The sequence below is a fragment of the Phascolarctos cinereus genome, unplaced genomic scaffold (genome assembly GCF_003287225.1).
Source record: "Phascolarctos cinereus isolate Bilbo 61053 unplaced genomic scaffold, phaCin_HiC Scaffold_5;HRSCAF=322, whole genome shotgun sequence".
Lineage (NCBI taxonomy): Eukaryota > Metazoa > Chordata > Mammalia > Diprotodontia > Phascolarctidae > Phascolarctos > Phascolarctos cinereus.
Window position 1 is genome coordinate 195,438,510 of NW_027555958.1, and position 16,957 is coordinate 195,455,466.

The 16,957-nt window shown below is 36.8% G+C and overlaps 1 protein-coding gene across 1 annotated transcript in view; it reads right to left on the reverse strand.

Annotated features, from left to right (window-relative positions):
* Positions 1-16,957, reverse strand: part of KCNQ5 (potassium voltage-gated channel subfamily Q member 5) — a 664,784-nt gene that overhangs the window by 213,931 nt on the left and 433,896 nt on the right. Inside the window, exon 2 of the mRNA XM_021000132.2 lies at positions 14,784-14,874. Coding sequence (XP_020855791.1) covers positions 14,784-14,874 — 91 coding nt within the window. The remainder of the gene's footprint in view (positions 1-14,783; positions 14,875-16,957) is intronic.

Genomic DNA, 16,957 nt, shown 5'->3' on the forward strand with positions numbered 1-16,957 from the left:
TGCTCACACCCATAATTCCACTCTCCATTGCCATCTGCATGATACTCCTTTTCAATTCTTTAGATCCTACAGCATTCCATAACTAGCAGTCATACAACAAAACTAATAGAATATTGGTATTAAAACTGTAAACATTTCACCCAGGCAGAAGTTTGGAGTCATTTAAAAAAAACCTCTGCAATTTCTCAAAGGTAATTCAGGCTACTCTCCTCCTGTTTAATTATGTATGTGCCCAACTCAATATCCACTTGCCATGCCTATCCACAATGGATTCCTTGGAGGATGAACTTGTTAGTGTGTTTAACTTGATCCATTTGTTATTTTTTTCTTTTCTTGTATAAATGGTTAGACAGATTCTATAGTTGCCCAAAGCTTCATGCAACTAGTAACATGGAATATATAACCAAGAACATATGGAGTATCTCATCATTTATATGGAATCCCTCTTCAACTTTAACTTTTTACTGGATTTCTTCCATGACACCTTTGGTGAGTCTCCTAGTTTTATGCCTCACCTATAACACTATATATTTAAGCCCACTCTTACACTGGATTTTATATGTACTTATATGAAAGGGTGCCCTAAGTTGTTGGGTGGAATATTATGTACTAACATTTCTTACTGTATCACTATAGTAAATACCTTTTTCTAAAAGCTACTTAGAACTATTGGCCAATATCAATGGGAATCACCACGGTGAAAGCTTTGATGGATAAAACAAGAAACCCTATCCCCTCAGGGTTACTCTAGAACTTTACAGGGATCAGCTCTACTCTAGGGAGTAGAAGTGAGGTGGGAGAGTGGATCCAGAGTGGGAGCTACATGTACATACATTTAATTTAATTATCCTCTTCTATTAATTATCCTCTCCTTCTGAAAGCAAGGAAGAGAGGTTAGGCTATTGGTTCTCTCCCTTGATATTCTATAATTTATGGGTTTTTTCCCCCTTCTTCAAGGCCAAACTTGATATTTATTTTAACCTAGAAGTATGTAGTAGGTATAAAATATTTGATTGGGGCAAAGGTGGACACAGTGTTGAGCATACAAGGTAATTTTCCTGGGTCCCAAACTCTCTTGTCTTAAGTGGGCCCTTCCTTCTTTATTTCTTGTGTCTTTTCCCCTAATGCCATGGACCTGTTTAGAGTTTGCCCTTCTTTTTCAAAGCTGTGAGTTTTTTTTTTTATCACATTAAGATACTCTCAGAAACATATGGCTATCATCCTAAGTTACTCTTCAGTTTGGCCAAATGAATGCCTTCACCTTGTTTCTAAGAGCTGATCACCGTAGAGTTCTAGAGTAACCCTGAGGAGATAGGGTTTCTTGTATTGTCCATCAAAGCTTCCACCGTGGTGATTCCCATTGATATTGGCCAATAGTTCTAAGTAGCTTTTAGAAAAAAAGTATGTACTATAGTGATACAGTAAGAATTGTTAGTACATAATATTCCACCCAACAACTTAGGGCACCCTTTCATATAAGTACACGTAAAATCCAGTGTAAGAGTGGGCTTAAATATATAGTGTTATAGGTGGGGCATAAAACTAGGAGACTCACCAAAGGTGTCATGGAAGAAATCCAGTAAAAAGTTAAAGTTGAAGAGGGATTCCATATAAATGATGAGATACTCCATATGTTCTTGGTTTTATATATATATATTTATAATGGTTTAATATATCTATGTCAAATATAGACACAGATATAAACACATAGAGTTATAAATTTATAATTTTCCAAAATTGTTTTGGTGGTTTTATCTTGATTTACAAATATGAGGAAGCCAGGTCAATAACAGCTTTATTTAATCCAGGCTGCAATTTTTTTTTTTTTTGCCTGGCTGACATTTAGGGTTTGGGAACATCTAACTTTCCAGAAGCTGATATGTCTTCTAACAGGTGATTCATCTTATTTTTACCTCCTTTAAACTGTGGCTGCATGCCAAGTGAATGCCTTCACCTTGTTTCTAAGACATTCAATTCAATTCAACAAACATTTATTAATTGCTTACTATGTGCTATGCACCCTCCTCCCCCAAAGAAAAAAAATCTGCCTCTGCCCTAAAGGAATTTCTCTTCTACTTGAGGGATGCAATGTGAACTCAGATAAGTAAGCTTGGCAGCTAGGTGTTGAAAGGATAGTGAACAGGACCTGGAGTCAGAAAGAGTGCAAATCCAGTTCAGACACTTACTAGCTATGTGACCATGAGTAAGTCGCTTAACCTTTGTCTGCCTCATTTTTCTTCATCTGTAAAATGTGAATAATAACAATACCTGTCTTCAAGGGTTGTTGTGAGGATCAAAAGAGAGAATATTTGTAAAGCACCTAGCATGGTGCCTGGCACATGTTAGGTGATATACAAATGCTAACTATTACTACTATTTTTCCTTTGTATTCCTAGCATTTAACAACACAGTGATTGGTACATAGTAGATGCTTAATAAATACTTATTTCCTTCCCTCCCTCTGTCCTTTCCTTCCTTCCTTCTCTCTTTCTTTCTTTCCCTCTTTCTTTCCTTTCCTCCTTCCTCCCTTCCCCTTTCTCTCTCCTTTTTTCTCCTTCCTCTTCTTCCTTCCCTCTTTCCTTGTTTTCCTCCTCCTTCCTTTCTTCTTCCCTCTTTCTTTTCCTTCCTTCCACTGGCAATTTATTAGGAAGCTCTCTATTGACTACTTTTCTAACATTTGAAACACACATTTTAATGAAATGTAGTGTAGAATGGAGCTAGGATCACATGTGACTGTCCACACCTGAATGTACCAGTATTATCCTTCTTAAAATCTTTATAAAGGCATGCAGTTAGTGAGATTTTTTTTCAGGCATGATTTCAATATCTCTAACTTGTACAGCTACTTCCAGAAGTATTCCAAATACTTTAACATAGCAATTTACTATATTATTATCCTCTAGTTAAGATTCAGTGTAGGTGGTTAACTACATGAGTTTTTTTAAATTCCTTACAGTCACCAGTGGATTGATGATTTAAAAAATCTTCATGAATCATTTAAAGTTTTATTTGCATTTTTCTTGATGAGAGTCAAGTGAGAAAATAATTGCATAGTTTCTCTTGTTTCTTGGGCAGATATAAAAGCTTTTCTCATTAAATTGCAAGGTTATGATATTAGAGTTAGCTCACTGTCATACATACTTCTTATGTCATACTGTCACATCTTATAGTTTGTCATTTCATTTAAAAACACAATATAGCCCTACTTGAATGGACTATTATTTATATTCTCTGAGATCCTGTCACATCATGTTCAATGCTAGAGATTTCAGATGAATAAGTACAATCTTTTTTTTTTTTTCTGCATCTGATCTGTATAATCCTATGCACAAAGATATTCCAGTCTAGTAAAATTTGTTCCTGGAAAATGTGGCAAAAATTGTTTCTTTTGCCAATCTAAAAGTTGTAGAGGTGGCATGATAGAAATGGCTCAGAAATCAGAGGACTGAGGTTCAAATACTGTTTCTGATGCTTGCTACCAATGTAACCTTTGGCAGCAACTTAACTTTTCTGGGCCTCTCCTTCTGGTTTCCTTCTGTGTAAAATAAAGGGATGACTTGTGAGGTCTCTTCTCTCTCTAGATCTGTGGTTCTATGATGGTAAATTATAGTAACACGGTAGTTTTTAGTCAAACTTGGCTGCTCTTCCCATAGGGGTAGAGGTTTGGGAGGAAGGAGGACACATTGATAAGAAAAGCAGAGTGATTTGGCAAATGAAAAAGAATGATCAATAAAGAGGTTGTATTGATATTAATTTGTATTCTTACTTGTATTGTTTCTAGGGGGTATATTCATACATGGGACTTTCTTGTTCTGGAGTAGTATATTTGAACTCCCCCAAGTAAATTATTTGTTCCAAAGTATAAAAAAAATTACCCTTATGAAGGGGTGTGTTGTTTTCACGGATTATTCAATAAGACTGCAATTATGATTGACCTGATCAGTTTCTGATTGGGATTATGCAGAAAATCTATCTTGAGAATAAGACAGCTAGGGCTTATTACTCAATAAACTTGATCTGGGGAAAATCTTCCTAAAAATCTGAGTTATCCCAAAGTAATAGGTGCCTATATGGTGGTGAGCTCCCCATCACTGGAAGTCTCAAACAGACTGGATGAGTTTTTCCTTACATTAAATCTAACATCATTTTTTTTGCCACTTCCACCCTCTGATTCTAATTTTGTTTTCTGGTGCCAAGCAGAACAGATTTAATCCCTCTTTCACATGATAACCTTCCAGATGCTAGAAGACAATGATTTTATTTTTCCTGTTTTCTCTTCTCTAGGCCAAACTACCCCAGTTTCTTCAACTGGTCTCCAGTCTTCCCACAATGCTGGTAGCCTTCTTCTGGTTATGCCAGGGTTACTCTAGAGGGGTTTCCTCTTTAGGCATGGATTGGATTCAATCACTTCCAAGATTCCTTTGAATTCTTAAATTTTATGATTCTATAAAGAGTCCAATGAACATAACATATGTCTTTTTTCTTTAAGTCCAGAATCCAGTTAGTACAAAAGAAAAACTGTCTCCTAAGTCTTCAAGTCTTCCTTTTATGCTGGAAAATGCTAAAATGTTTGTGGATCATCAAAAATTAAGCTAAACAAAAGAATTTAAACTTATGACACAGAAAAACTGTGGAGAGGTTATCTACTTTACAAAGAAGACAGAATATGTTCTTTTAATAGCAAGTTCAATTACTGTATTTAATATATGATAAAATAATGGGTGTTAGATATGTGCCTACCATTTCAAAAATGCCTCAATTGGGCAAAGCAAGACAACAGTCATATTTAGTTTGAACCTACTGGAAAGAATAATGCACAATAAGCAAATTATAAGTTCTTGCTGTGTTGATAATGTGTTGACTATCCAGGTATTCTGAAACAGCTATATAATAAACCACAATTTGCCACTTCTTAGTCAGATGATGGCAGTGTTTTGAGGTTTTGATAAAAGGGCAGCTTTACCTAGGCCAAAAGATATAATGAGACCCTTTTCACATTTCTCAAATTGGTAATAGTTTTCCTGACCACCAACTGTGGATGGTGGGTTGCACACCATTTTAAATGGGTAAGACAAAATAAATCCCTGTTGAATGGTGTGGTCAGCATCTGGAGGTTTCCATTTGCAGATGACACTGTGTTTGTTGCATTAATTCCCAGAATGCTTCAGATCCTTCTTAAAGTGGCTATCAGTTACTCAAAGGAGTTTGTCCTACCTCTCTACACAGAAAAGATCAAGTAGATGAAGAATGTCCATTTCTCAGATTTGAACATTCATTTTGATGAATACCCTACAGAGCTTTTTCATCAGTATGTTTATCTGGCCAACACATATGGCAATAAATTAGGCCAAGAGTTAAATAGGAGAAGGAGAGCAAATAGGGATTGTTTCAGTTCTTGTATCTGTATCCTGCCACCTAGCACAGTGCCTGGCACACAGCACGTGCTTAATAAATGCTTTGTGATTGTGTTTGCGGATTTCAAGCCTCCTTTACTCACTCTAAGTTTCTCAAGCAGGCGAGACCCATCTTTTTACTACTAATATTCTACCATTGTTGCTATATGGCAACAATACAGGGAAATACAGCTCTCTCTAGAGAGTTAATAAGGAGAATCACACAGAGGGCGATAGAGAAGTGAACGGTGGGTATGAGTATGCTACAATGAGGAATGTAATGAGGTGATGAGGAACTCAAAAAAGAATGAGGATAAAAACAGCACCAAGGAATTGTATGAAAAGAAGAGAAAATGGGCTGGTCACATGACAAGAATGAAAGATGATAGGTGGATAGAGTGTTCCACTGGTACTCTCACAATGTGAGAAGGAAGCAAGAAAGACCTCTAGAACATTGGATGGACCATTGTGCTGAACTTGTAGGAGGACATGGACAAGTGCAAGACAATATGAGAAGGAATGGGTGGGTTTTGCTCTGCATCACTGGAGGCAATGCATGTATGCAGATAAGTAAATACACAACATATATTAAGTGATTTTGAGAGTGAAAGAGTGCTAGCAACTGAAAGGGTCAGAAAAGGGTTCAGGTAGAAGGTTGTATCTGTCTCATGGCTGGTAGAAGGTGGTATCTGCCTCATGATTCTTCTCATGTCAAGTAGAATAGAAGCCCCTTGAGGGCAGAGACTATTTCATTTCTTTCTTTGTGCATTGAGTGGCATACAGTAGATGCTTAATGAGTGCTTTTTCATTGGTTGACCAATGCAGTGTTGCATAATGGCCTAGAAGTCAGGATCACTTCGATCCAGTGTTTGCTTCTGGCACATGCTAGGGCTATAAAGATGAGCAAACCACTTAACCCTCATCTTGAGCAGCACTATGAGATTGTTATATCTGAATTAGTGGAAGGAGTCTCTGAACTAGGAATTTCTTTTACTGATGAAGCCACAGGCAAGGATATAGGTATATCTGAATGGATAGATAGGATGTGTATGTGTGTTTGCGTGTATGAATTAGACCTGTGATTTCACTAATATGAAGAATTCTCAGTGAGAAAACTCTCTCTACTAAAGCATTTCTGAATTTATTGGAGGAGACAACACATGTATATTAAGTATATTCAAAATATACACAAGGTAATTTTGGTTGAGAGGTGATAAGAGTTGGAGGTATCATGAAATGCTTCAAGTAGAAGATACTTGAGTCAAGATTTGGAGGAAACTAGGGATTCTAAGCAGTGGAGATGAGGTGGGAGGGTGTTTCAGGCATGGGGGATAGTCTGTGCAGGGACACAGGGATGAGAGATGGGGTGTGATGTATAAGAAATATCAAGAATATGGTTTGCCTGGACCATGGGATCTATGGAGATCTATGAATTGCCTCTCACTGATCAATCAATCAATCAACACAGAGTCAGGAAAATCTAGTTTCAAGTTCTGATTCCAAAACTGAATTGAAATTGCTGAAACTGAATTGCCCTTTAATTATGACTTGTGAGCATTAGAAGAATCCGTGTTGCTAGTCAGAAGCAAATTTATAAAAAAACAAAAACACAGTGACCTAGATATCACATTTGGCTTGAGCTGGACTTATGTAGAATCAGGAGTCTATTTTCTTTCCAGTCTTTCAGTTCAGTCAAGTCAATCAGCCCTAGTCCATCCACACTTGTAGTGTAATCTGAATAACTGTAACTTTAGGGTCACTCCTGTTCATGTGCAGCTTTATCACTGTATAGCCTTTGGTACATCATGACTAACTCTCATTTCCTCCTGTCCCTAAAGATAGAATTGGATGGCAAAATGAAATTACATTATTCCCAGAATAGATCATGGGATATAGAACCATAGAATTTTGCTGGAAAGTACTTGAAAGCACATCTAATTCAATTCCTTTGTTTATAGATGAGGAAACTAAAGTTCAGTCTTACATGCAGCTAGCAGGATGAAAAACAATATAAAACAAAAGGAGGCAGCATAGTACTCTGGATCTGGCATCAAACGATCTGGGTTTTGATCCTGGCTCTGCCACTCACTACATGAGTACCCTTGAACAGGCCATTTTATCTCTTTGGGGCTCATTTTTTGTCTGTAAAATGAGAGGGTTAGACTGCTTTGTCCTTAAGGTCCCTTCTGGCTCTACATATTTGATTGTATAAAAACCCTGAGATCATCTATGAGGTAATGGATGAGAGAATGTGACCAATGCTTCCCTAGTAATGATTCTTTCTTCCACATATCAATTGATCCATCAACCAAAATTTATTAAGCATCTACTATGTATCAGTCACTGGGGATACAATTACAAAGAATGAAATGATATATATCCACAAGAAGCTTATAGTCTAATAGAAGAGAAAAGTACATAAATAAATCTGTACAGCATAAATAAAAATGTAATAAATATAAATATTAATAAAGCAATTGAATATAATGCAGTTTGGGAGGTAAGACACAAGCAGTTGGGGGGAATCAGGAAAATTTTACCATAGAAGATGGTGCTGGAACTGAATCTTAAAAGAAGAAGACCCTAAGGATTCTACCTGTACCTTAGTGGGGAAGATAAGGAAAGAGTGAATTCTAGGCATAAGGGTTGGCCAGTATGGAAATAAGAAATGGACTATCATGGGTGAGAAATAGACTGGATCACAGAGTGGAGAAGGAGGAGGAGGCGGAGGCTGGAAAGACAGGTGGGAGACAGGTTGTGTAGGGTTTTAAAAGCCAAACAGAGGAGTTTTTATTTTACTAAGGAGGCAATAAGAAGTCACTCGAATTCTCTCTCTCTCTCTCTCTCTCTCTCTCTCTCTCTCTCTCTCTCTTCTCTTTCTCTTTCTCTCTCTCTTTCTCTTTCTCTCTCTCTTTGTGTTGGGGGATGGTCCTCATAATCAGATCTATGTTTAAAGAAAAAGAATTAGTTTTGCAGCAGTGTGAGGGTCCAGCTGGATAGCATGATTTCTAATATTATCTAGTGAGTGTGACTGTGAGATTTCTTCCACCTTTGTTTAGTAGCTCATGAGCAGGAATGGAGGAGATGGAGGCAGGGGTAATCCAGAGCTGAGGTTTGGCAAAAAAAGAATGACAGTATAATAAAAGTGTAAGGACTCAAGAACAGAGGTCAGTGTAAAGTTGGAATGGCTAAATATTGGGTTGAAGTTGGAGAGAGAGGAAAGTGAAGTCAGAGTAGGAGTACTGGCTTAAGAAAATGCTCAGGGGTAGAGGGAATTAGAGACTCCTTCCACTAATTCAGATATAGCATAATCTCACAGTGCTGCTCAAGATGAGGGTTAAATGGTTCGCTCATCTTTATGGCCCTAGCATGTGCCAGAAGCAAACACTGGATCCAAGTGATCCTGACTTCTACGCCATTATACAATACTGCATTGGTCAACCAATGAAAAAGCACTTATTAAGTATCTACTGTATGCCACTCACTGCACAAAGAAAGAAATGAAATAGTCTCTGCCCTCAAGGGGCTTCTATCCTACTTGACATGGGAACAGCCATGAAGCAGATACCACCTTCTACCAGCCATGAGGCAAAGAATAGGTATAGGAGGGCTGAAACATAGGGAGAAGAGGTTATGTTCAGATAGGGAAATGTCAGCATTTTTAATTAGGACATTGTATATTGAATATGTGACCATCCCCACATGTGGCTAAAGTTGATTAAAAGAGTAAGTCATGAATGGGGCAGCTGGGTGGTACAGTGGATAGAGCACTGGCCCTGGAGTCAGGGGGACCTGAGTTCAAATCTGGCCTTAGACCCTAGACACTTACTAGCTGTGTTTTGCTAGGCAAGTCACTTAACTCTGATTGCCAAAACAAACAAACAAAAAGAGTAAGTCATTGGGACCTAAGGAGGTTGAGGAAATAGGAGGTTAGGGAGGTTGAAGGAATATCTATATGGATATTCCAGTCCCCTAGTATAAGGGCAAGAATTGGGGAGGGAAAGAAAATGGTGAGCTAGGTGCTAAACTTAAAGGAGGAGAATGACCTGGGCAGGCCAGTGTATTACAGTTTCACGATACCTCTCATATATAGATAAGTATTATTTCTCAATTTGGTAAGCAATCTCTAGCAAAAATTTAAAGGTCTAAAATTAATATCTTACAATGAATATAATTGGAAGCAAATGGCTCTCCACGTAGGGATCAGTGGAACTCCAAATGACTCTTTCAGGAAAGAGGTTACAGATTTTGTATCTTGAAATAAGAGTCTTATAGAAATATAAAGTTCCCCACAGTAATTCAATGTAAAGACCTAACAGTGCTCTTTATGAACGTGCACTCACCTCAAGGGAAGCAGATGGTGATTGGACATAGCAGAAATGATGGCTTTGCTTCATTTACTAGGTCACCCAGATCTTGTTTCCTTGCAGCAGTCCCTGTCAATTTTTATTTGGAGTGCTTGTGACCAAGTTTGTGGATAGTGCAGGATTAATATACTCTGATAAACTGGGCCTTTACTATTTACTCCAAGTAAATAACTTTTTATGAAAAGAGTTGTAAGCAACACTTGTAGCAAATCTTGTAACCAAAACATTACCACTTCTGGAGAGAAAGCTGACAGAAGAGTCTGCATTGGGTGATGGCAATTGTACTTTTTTTGGAAGGTCAACTTTAAGTAAGAGAGAAACAAACTCCAGGAAATGCATATGGCATGAGGCTATAAGCTGCAGGGAAGGAGCTTAAGTTCCACATTGTCCTTGGAATTCCCATACACAACTTCATGTCATGTTGTGCTCACAGTTTTGAGTCATTGGATGGAAGCCACAATAATCAACTCTGTCAGTTTTGGAGCTCTCTCAGCTCCATGTTCTACTCAACAGATGTAGACCTTTGATAGAACAGTTGATAAAGCCATGAAAACTGTCATCAGTCCCATCAAGAACTGTTTTATTAGTCACCGGAAATAGAAAGTAGTTAGAAAGAGCATATGTTTCATACTTAATGTGTGCCAATGTAATCCATTTAGCTGGATTAGAATGTGAGAAAAGCTCTCATAATTAGAAGAATTTGACCAAGGGTTTAAGATTGCTGTAAAAATTGTAATTTTCAAAGATGATTTCTAATATTTTCCAGACTAACATTATCAAAATTACACAATTATCCTGCATGTCTGTACATAATAAGGCAAGACCACATGCTGATACACTAAGGAAGTCACTTTCACCAACCTATCAAGAATATGAAAACATTATGTAAGGAATGAAACTCCACCTCTTTTGTGCCGTATAATTAAAAAATCAAATAAGCAAACATCCATCAAGTCTAGGATTTGGAATGTGGAAAATGGTCATTGAATGTGGTATGTTTTTTGTCCAATTTGTGTTTGTCTGACTGATAGCCTCGTTTGGTTTAATAGAAGAGAAATAGACTGGTCAGGAATAAGAGGAGGAATGGGTTTTTTGTGGGAAGTAGAATATGATGATAAGTTGAAATATTTATAGTATTTGGCAAAGTCTGGTAGACTTAGGCTATTCGAAGTCATTGGGCAACAGGTGAGGGCAAACTGGGTCCAGAGAAGTGGTAAATAACCAATACGAGTTGAAAAAGTAATTTAGTCTCTCAATTACCCCAAGTGACTCTCTAATACTGTAAATTGCACAGCTTGTGGTTATCTCTATTGGTGGAAGCAGTTACTCACAAGAAGCTGTCTTTAGCTATAAATCACAGGTCTCATCCAAAAAGAAAAAAAATGTCAGAGAAATATCCAGGTGAATGACATGATGTGGAAGAAAGTGAGCTTGGGAGATGTGTCTGATGGTCAGGATTTCAACTACAAAGTGATCCACTCTACAGATTTGTGCATGTTTAACTTGCATAAAAATATGGCTCAAGAAGATTTATAGATAAATCATGGAATATATTTCAGCACTGCAAAAAAATAAGTTTATTTAGAAACACAGAATTTAAAAAATGAGGGGACCTTAGGGATCATTGATGGTAGTTCTCCAGATGAGGAAACTGAAGTCAATCAATTAACAACTATTTAAATGCCTACTATATACCAGGCCCTGTGCTAGGTCCTGAGGATACAATGAGGAAACAATTGAGAGTCTCTTTTTCCAGGGAGTTTACATTATTTAGTGGGAGTACAAAGAGATTAACAAGGAGGTAACTAGCAGAGCTGAGATTTCAATCTAGGTCATATGATCTCAAACCAGAGTTTTGTCCACTACCTCATGCTGCCTAGGGTAGAAATCTACTTATAAAAAAAATGAAAATCACTATTTGTGGTTTATTTTTTTTTCCAATTTAATTCTCTACTTGTAATGGAAATAAAAGTCAAAATGTTGCTTTTCAAGTTTTGATTGTTTATGATTCCCAGGAGAGACACTCAATTTGAAATCAGATTAACTAGCTAAATATTCTATATTAAAATATGAACAACATACTCCTCGAATCATTATGCGTGCTAGAATTTCCTATTTCTTTCTACAGTAATTACACAATTAGTATAAGTGACATGCAAATATTAACTGGTGAAAAAATTAGTATGCATACATTTTTTGTTCATTAATTTCCAGTTAAAGGGAAAAAATGGGCAAACCATGGACACACTTGAGTTTTTGCTGTCTAATTAAAACTCTATGTTCTTATGGAAACTGTTTTTAGTTTTCATCAGTGATTAAATCATAGTTAGCCATGCAACACATTGGGCATATTTCTAAGTTGACATTAACAATGCTGTTCTCTTCAAAGAGTAGGGTGCCCTGAGATACTTGATAATTCATCACAATTTGCATAAAAGGAAGATGACTAACAAATCTCCTCTCTCATAGGAAAGCGCTTAGCAACAGCTTTCTGAGAACACTACATTGCAAGCACTGCCTGCCCACCATTGTTCAAAGTAGCACTCCCACTCATACAGAGGTACTCATCTTGTGATAAATCAGAATGCTCTTAACATCAAGGGACTTAGGACTACTTCTCAAATTGCCGTATTCCAACTTACTCCAAATTACTGAACTGCTGCTGGTCAACTCTTTCCTCTTCAATAGCTTTTAAAAAATTCATGATTGCAATCACCACCTGACTTCTTAATTGCCACGGAATTCAGTGTAATGTTTGGGGGTCCATTATCAATGGCTGACATATTAAATGAGCCCTCTTGGTCTCTTGGGTTACTGGGTGTATTTACATTCTGCTCCTGAGTAGGCTTTAAGTTTGATGAACAACAATTTCCTGTTCATCAGAATGGCTGATTTCTGCAAGATACATCAGAATGACTAGGTGCATTGCTAATGTCAAATAGCCCTGGAGAATGCTCATGGGATAATAGCTTTGGAGCAAGAAGGCACCATAACAGCTCTCAAGTGTAACCCTTTCATTTTCTAAATGTGGAAACTGAGGCCTAGAGAGGTAAAGTGACTTCTTCAAGGTCATACAAGTGGCAGAGCCAGGACTGGAACTGAGGTATTTGGTCTGCAAATTTAGTGCTTTTTACAATGCACTGTGCTACAGATAACATTCTTAAATACCTTCTTTCACTCTCAACCTCCACAGAACAGCCAGGGCAGTGAAACTCATTTTGTTCAAATGAAATGCTATTTCAAACATGTAACTTATCTTTATTTTTGTGATGCATCAGCACACCACTTCATAGGTATGTACCTGAGTTGGAATTAATAGAAAGGTTTCATTTGTGGATCATTTGGATAGTTGTTTAAGAAAAGAATGGCCACTTCTAGGCCCTAGCTACTCTATTAGACAGGTCACAATAAGTGGAAAAGAACAGATTTTAAAATTTTATTTGATATAGTTCTTATAATAGGTCACTTGGGTTGTATTAGAAAGCACAACTCTGTTAGAACGTAAACACCTTTGGAAATTAAGGGTGTGCCCATCAATTGGTGAATGGCTGAATAAGTTGTGGTATGTGATTGTGATGGAATACCCTTATGCTGTAGAAATGATGGGCAGGTTGATTTTAGAAAAACATGGAAAGACTTGCATGAAATAATGAAGAATGCAATGAGCAGAACCAAGAGAATGTTGGATACAGTGACAGCAATATTGGAAAAATAACTATGAATTACTAAGCTACTCTGAGTATTGTAAATATTCAAATCAACTACAAAGGACCTATGAAGGAAGATGCTACCCACCTTCAGAGAAAGAACTTATAAATAGGAGTATGCATAGTATGGTTTTTACCTACCTACCTACCTATTTATCTATCTGTCTAGCTATTTATCTATGCAAAATGGTGCCTTTCTCTAGTGGGGAGGGGTGGAGAAAGGAAGGGAGACAGCTTGGAACTTAAAATGTAACAAAATAAATTTAAAATTATGTAAACATCTTACAGGTAGGCATTGTTTCATCTTTTGTATTTATATCCCTAGCATCTGTCCCAGTGCCCAGAATGTTGTAAGCACTTAAAAAAATCTCGATTGACTTAAATGTGAGAGTTAAAAATATACCAGATTTGGAGTAAAAGGCCTGGGTTTAAATCCCAGCTGTGCTACTTCTTGTGTGTATTTGGGAAAGTCACTTTACCCTCAGTCTCCTCATCTGTAAAATCAGGTAGTTGTACTACATAGCCCCAAAGATCCCTTCAAGCTCTATATCTATGACACAAAATAATTCAGACTAAAATGTCTTTGGGGAACTTTTAAAAAAAGAATTGCATATGTTTAGAAAGTTTGGAAACTGAGAAAACTGCAGGTTACATATGAGGGCAACTGCATCAGCAGTGGAACGCTCAAAGCAATCTGTTGGTTGATATAGCACATGAAAGAGCCACCTATGTTTCTACCAGATGCCACATTCTTATTCTCTATTCAATCCACATTCATTTCTGTTCACTTGCTGCCAAACTGGAGTTGTTGAGTACCTGCCATTATAACGTATGATGAGAGACAAGGGAAAAGGAAAGAGAAATCTCATGTAGTAGCTGGTGCTTTTCTGATAACTTGCTAATCAGGATGTATAAATATAATCACCTAACTACTTTCTAGTATTGTCTGTTCTTTATTATGTACTTTAAACCCCTAATTTGCAGCCCATGATTATTAATTACATAAAGTTTTTTTTTTAAATTCTGGACATGTAAAAAAGGCACTTAAATATACAGAGTAGAACAGAAAAAGATCACTGTACATAAAACTATGGTTGTATTTTTTTGTATAGCTTGTAACTTTCAAAGCTGTCCTGCTTGTAGGTAATTCTTCCTGATCTTCACTAAACTTTGAAACTGATGCACTCCATTATTTACCCTTTTCATCTCTGATAGAATTTTTGGAAGATTATATATACTCTAAATAACAGACATAAACTTTATGGTTAGGCAGTATTTAGACTTTATGTAGGTTTCTGTTCATAAATTTCACTTACCAGAATCAGGAGGCAACTAGAAGCCAATTTTGTGTGCTCGGGGATGGTAGAAAACACTGACAAAATCAAGCAACCAAAGACAAGGAGAAAGCTGAAAAACAAAAACAAAAACAAAATTAAATCTGATAACATTGAATTAAGATTGTAGACAGATACATTTAAATTGGTGATAATAAAAACACTGGAGCCATTAAAATGAATAGATATTGAATTATGAAGGTAGTCAGAAGGCACACATATTCTCAGTGTCAAACTATATATATTTCTATTCAATGTTGAGTGATTTGAGCCGCTGACATAATATTTTTAACTTATTGAAGGAGGGGTTTCTTGGTAGATGGTTTGCTTTTATTCCCCCAAATAAAGAATCTGTGAGTTCCCCAGACAGTGGTTTAATTGCTAACTTTCCCCAAGAAACCCCATGAGGGTGGAGGTGGGAAGAAGGAAAGAAACTATTAATTTGCTGGAACAACCACGGACAGCTCCTTTTCAGGAACTGACTACAATTTCAATGACAAGGCATTGGCTTATTTGAAAAGGTTGATACATTTTCAAGATTCTGAAAGATTCCTTTGTATTCACAAGAGTAGAAAGGAGGAGTATGAAATTCCTGATTAAATCTGGCAACAGAAATTACTCCTCTCTAACCATTCTTGTGACTGTAGTTGTGGATCTCAGAAGTCAAGAGTTGTTAACTTTAAGTAGTAATCCAGCTAAGGTGCTTCTTCTTGGAAATAAGGAGACAGATTCTCCAGTCTTAGCATCAAAGTGACATAAATTGCATGGCTTGGGCAACAAACTCAGGATAAGTCACCTAACCCAAAGGAAGGTTCACTTTCAAAATCAGAAGCTAATCATCCTGTGTAGCAGGATAAAAAGCCTTGTCTACTTATTCTAGGACAGATTTATAATTTGGAACCATTTCTGAAAAGCTCATGCAATCAATAGCTTGAATTCATTATAAAAATAAGGAAGATTGGCAGCTAGCATAGAAAGACTGTTTTTGGTGGCAGTGGTCAAACATCAAAGAGAAATGATTGCCATTTTTGAGAGAAATTTTCTTTACTTTAGAAAAAATATTGGAGGATCCCAACGTTAAAAAAAAGCATGAAATGTGTACTACAAGTTTCACACTGTACTTCACTCTCTTCTCTTAATATTTATATTCATTTTGTATTATGCTTTAAGCCAGTTCACCAATATAAAGATCAACAAATGGTAAATATAGCCTTGGCTTAAGTGGTGTCTCTCAAATACTCATGGACTCTAAACTACATAAGAATTCCTTTTAACTGTGCATATTATAATCAACCTATGTCTGCCTTTTGAATTTTAAACATATTATTTCTATAAGTTCACTACTGGGTGAGGGTGTCTAATCAACATGCTAAAAACCATACTTGCTTTCTCTTAAATTTGCAAATATATTAATGTGGTCTGGCCATTCATTGTTTATCGCCCTGCTCTCTGTCTGCACAACAAAAACCACTGGTTGAAGTGTTGGTATTACTCTCTGGGGACAGTTTAATTTACATGGTATCAAATAAAGAAAAATGACTAACATTAACATTGAGATGCAGCTTCAGTCTTCCAGGAAGAGGAGAAATCATGAAAGTGAAGGAAGGATTTATTTACTCACTTAAACACCTCTATGGACTTCATGATGACAGTTTCACTATTTCTTCATTTTCTTTATGGAATATATGGATTTTTGGTAGATATAGGTCATGTAATCTCAAGATACCTCTTTTCCTTACTATTGATTCACTTACTTCTTTTTTCATCACCTCCCTTGTTGCATATTTTACCCAAACATAAGAAGCACATATCTTTCCCATATAAATAATTTTGCAAGGAAAGCCTCTACATTAGAGTAACATTTTAGTTGATAACCCTCAGAGTACAAACCACCATAACTATAGATCCATTTTGGCACATGAAGAATCTCTACTTCCCCATCTCTGGTTTCCAGCTTCCCTAAGCAGCCCCTAGAACTTAGAAGATAATCATATTCTTCTTGCATTGGTCTGCAGAAATACTGTGTGGATCAACTACCGCTATCACGACCAATGGGATATGAGGCTTTACTGTGCAATCAATCGTATGTATTTAGTATTTAGCATTGGACTGGATGTCGCAGGGATACAAGATAATAATAAGGCATGGTCTCTAAT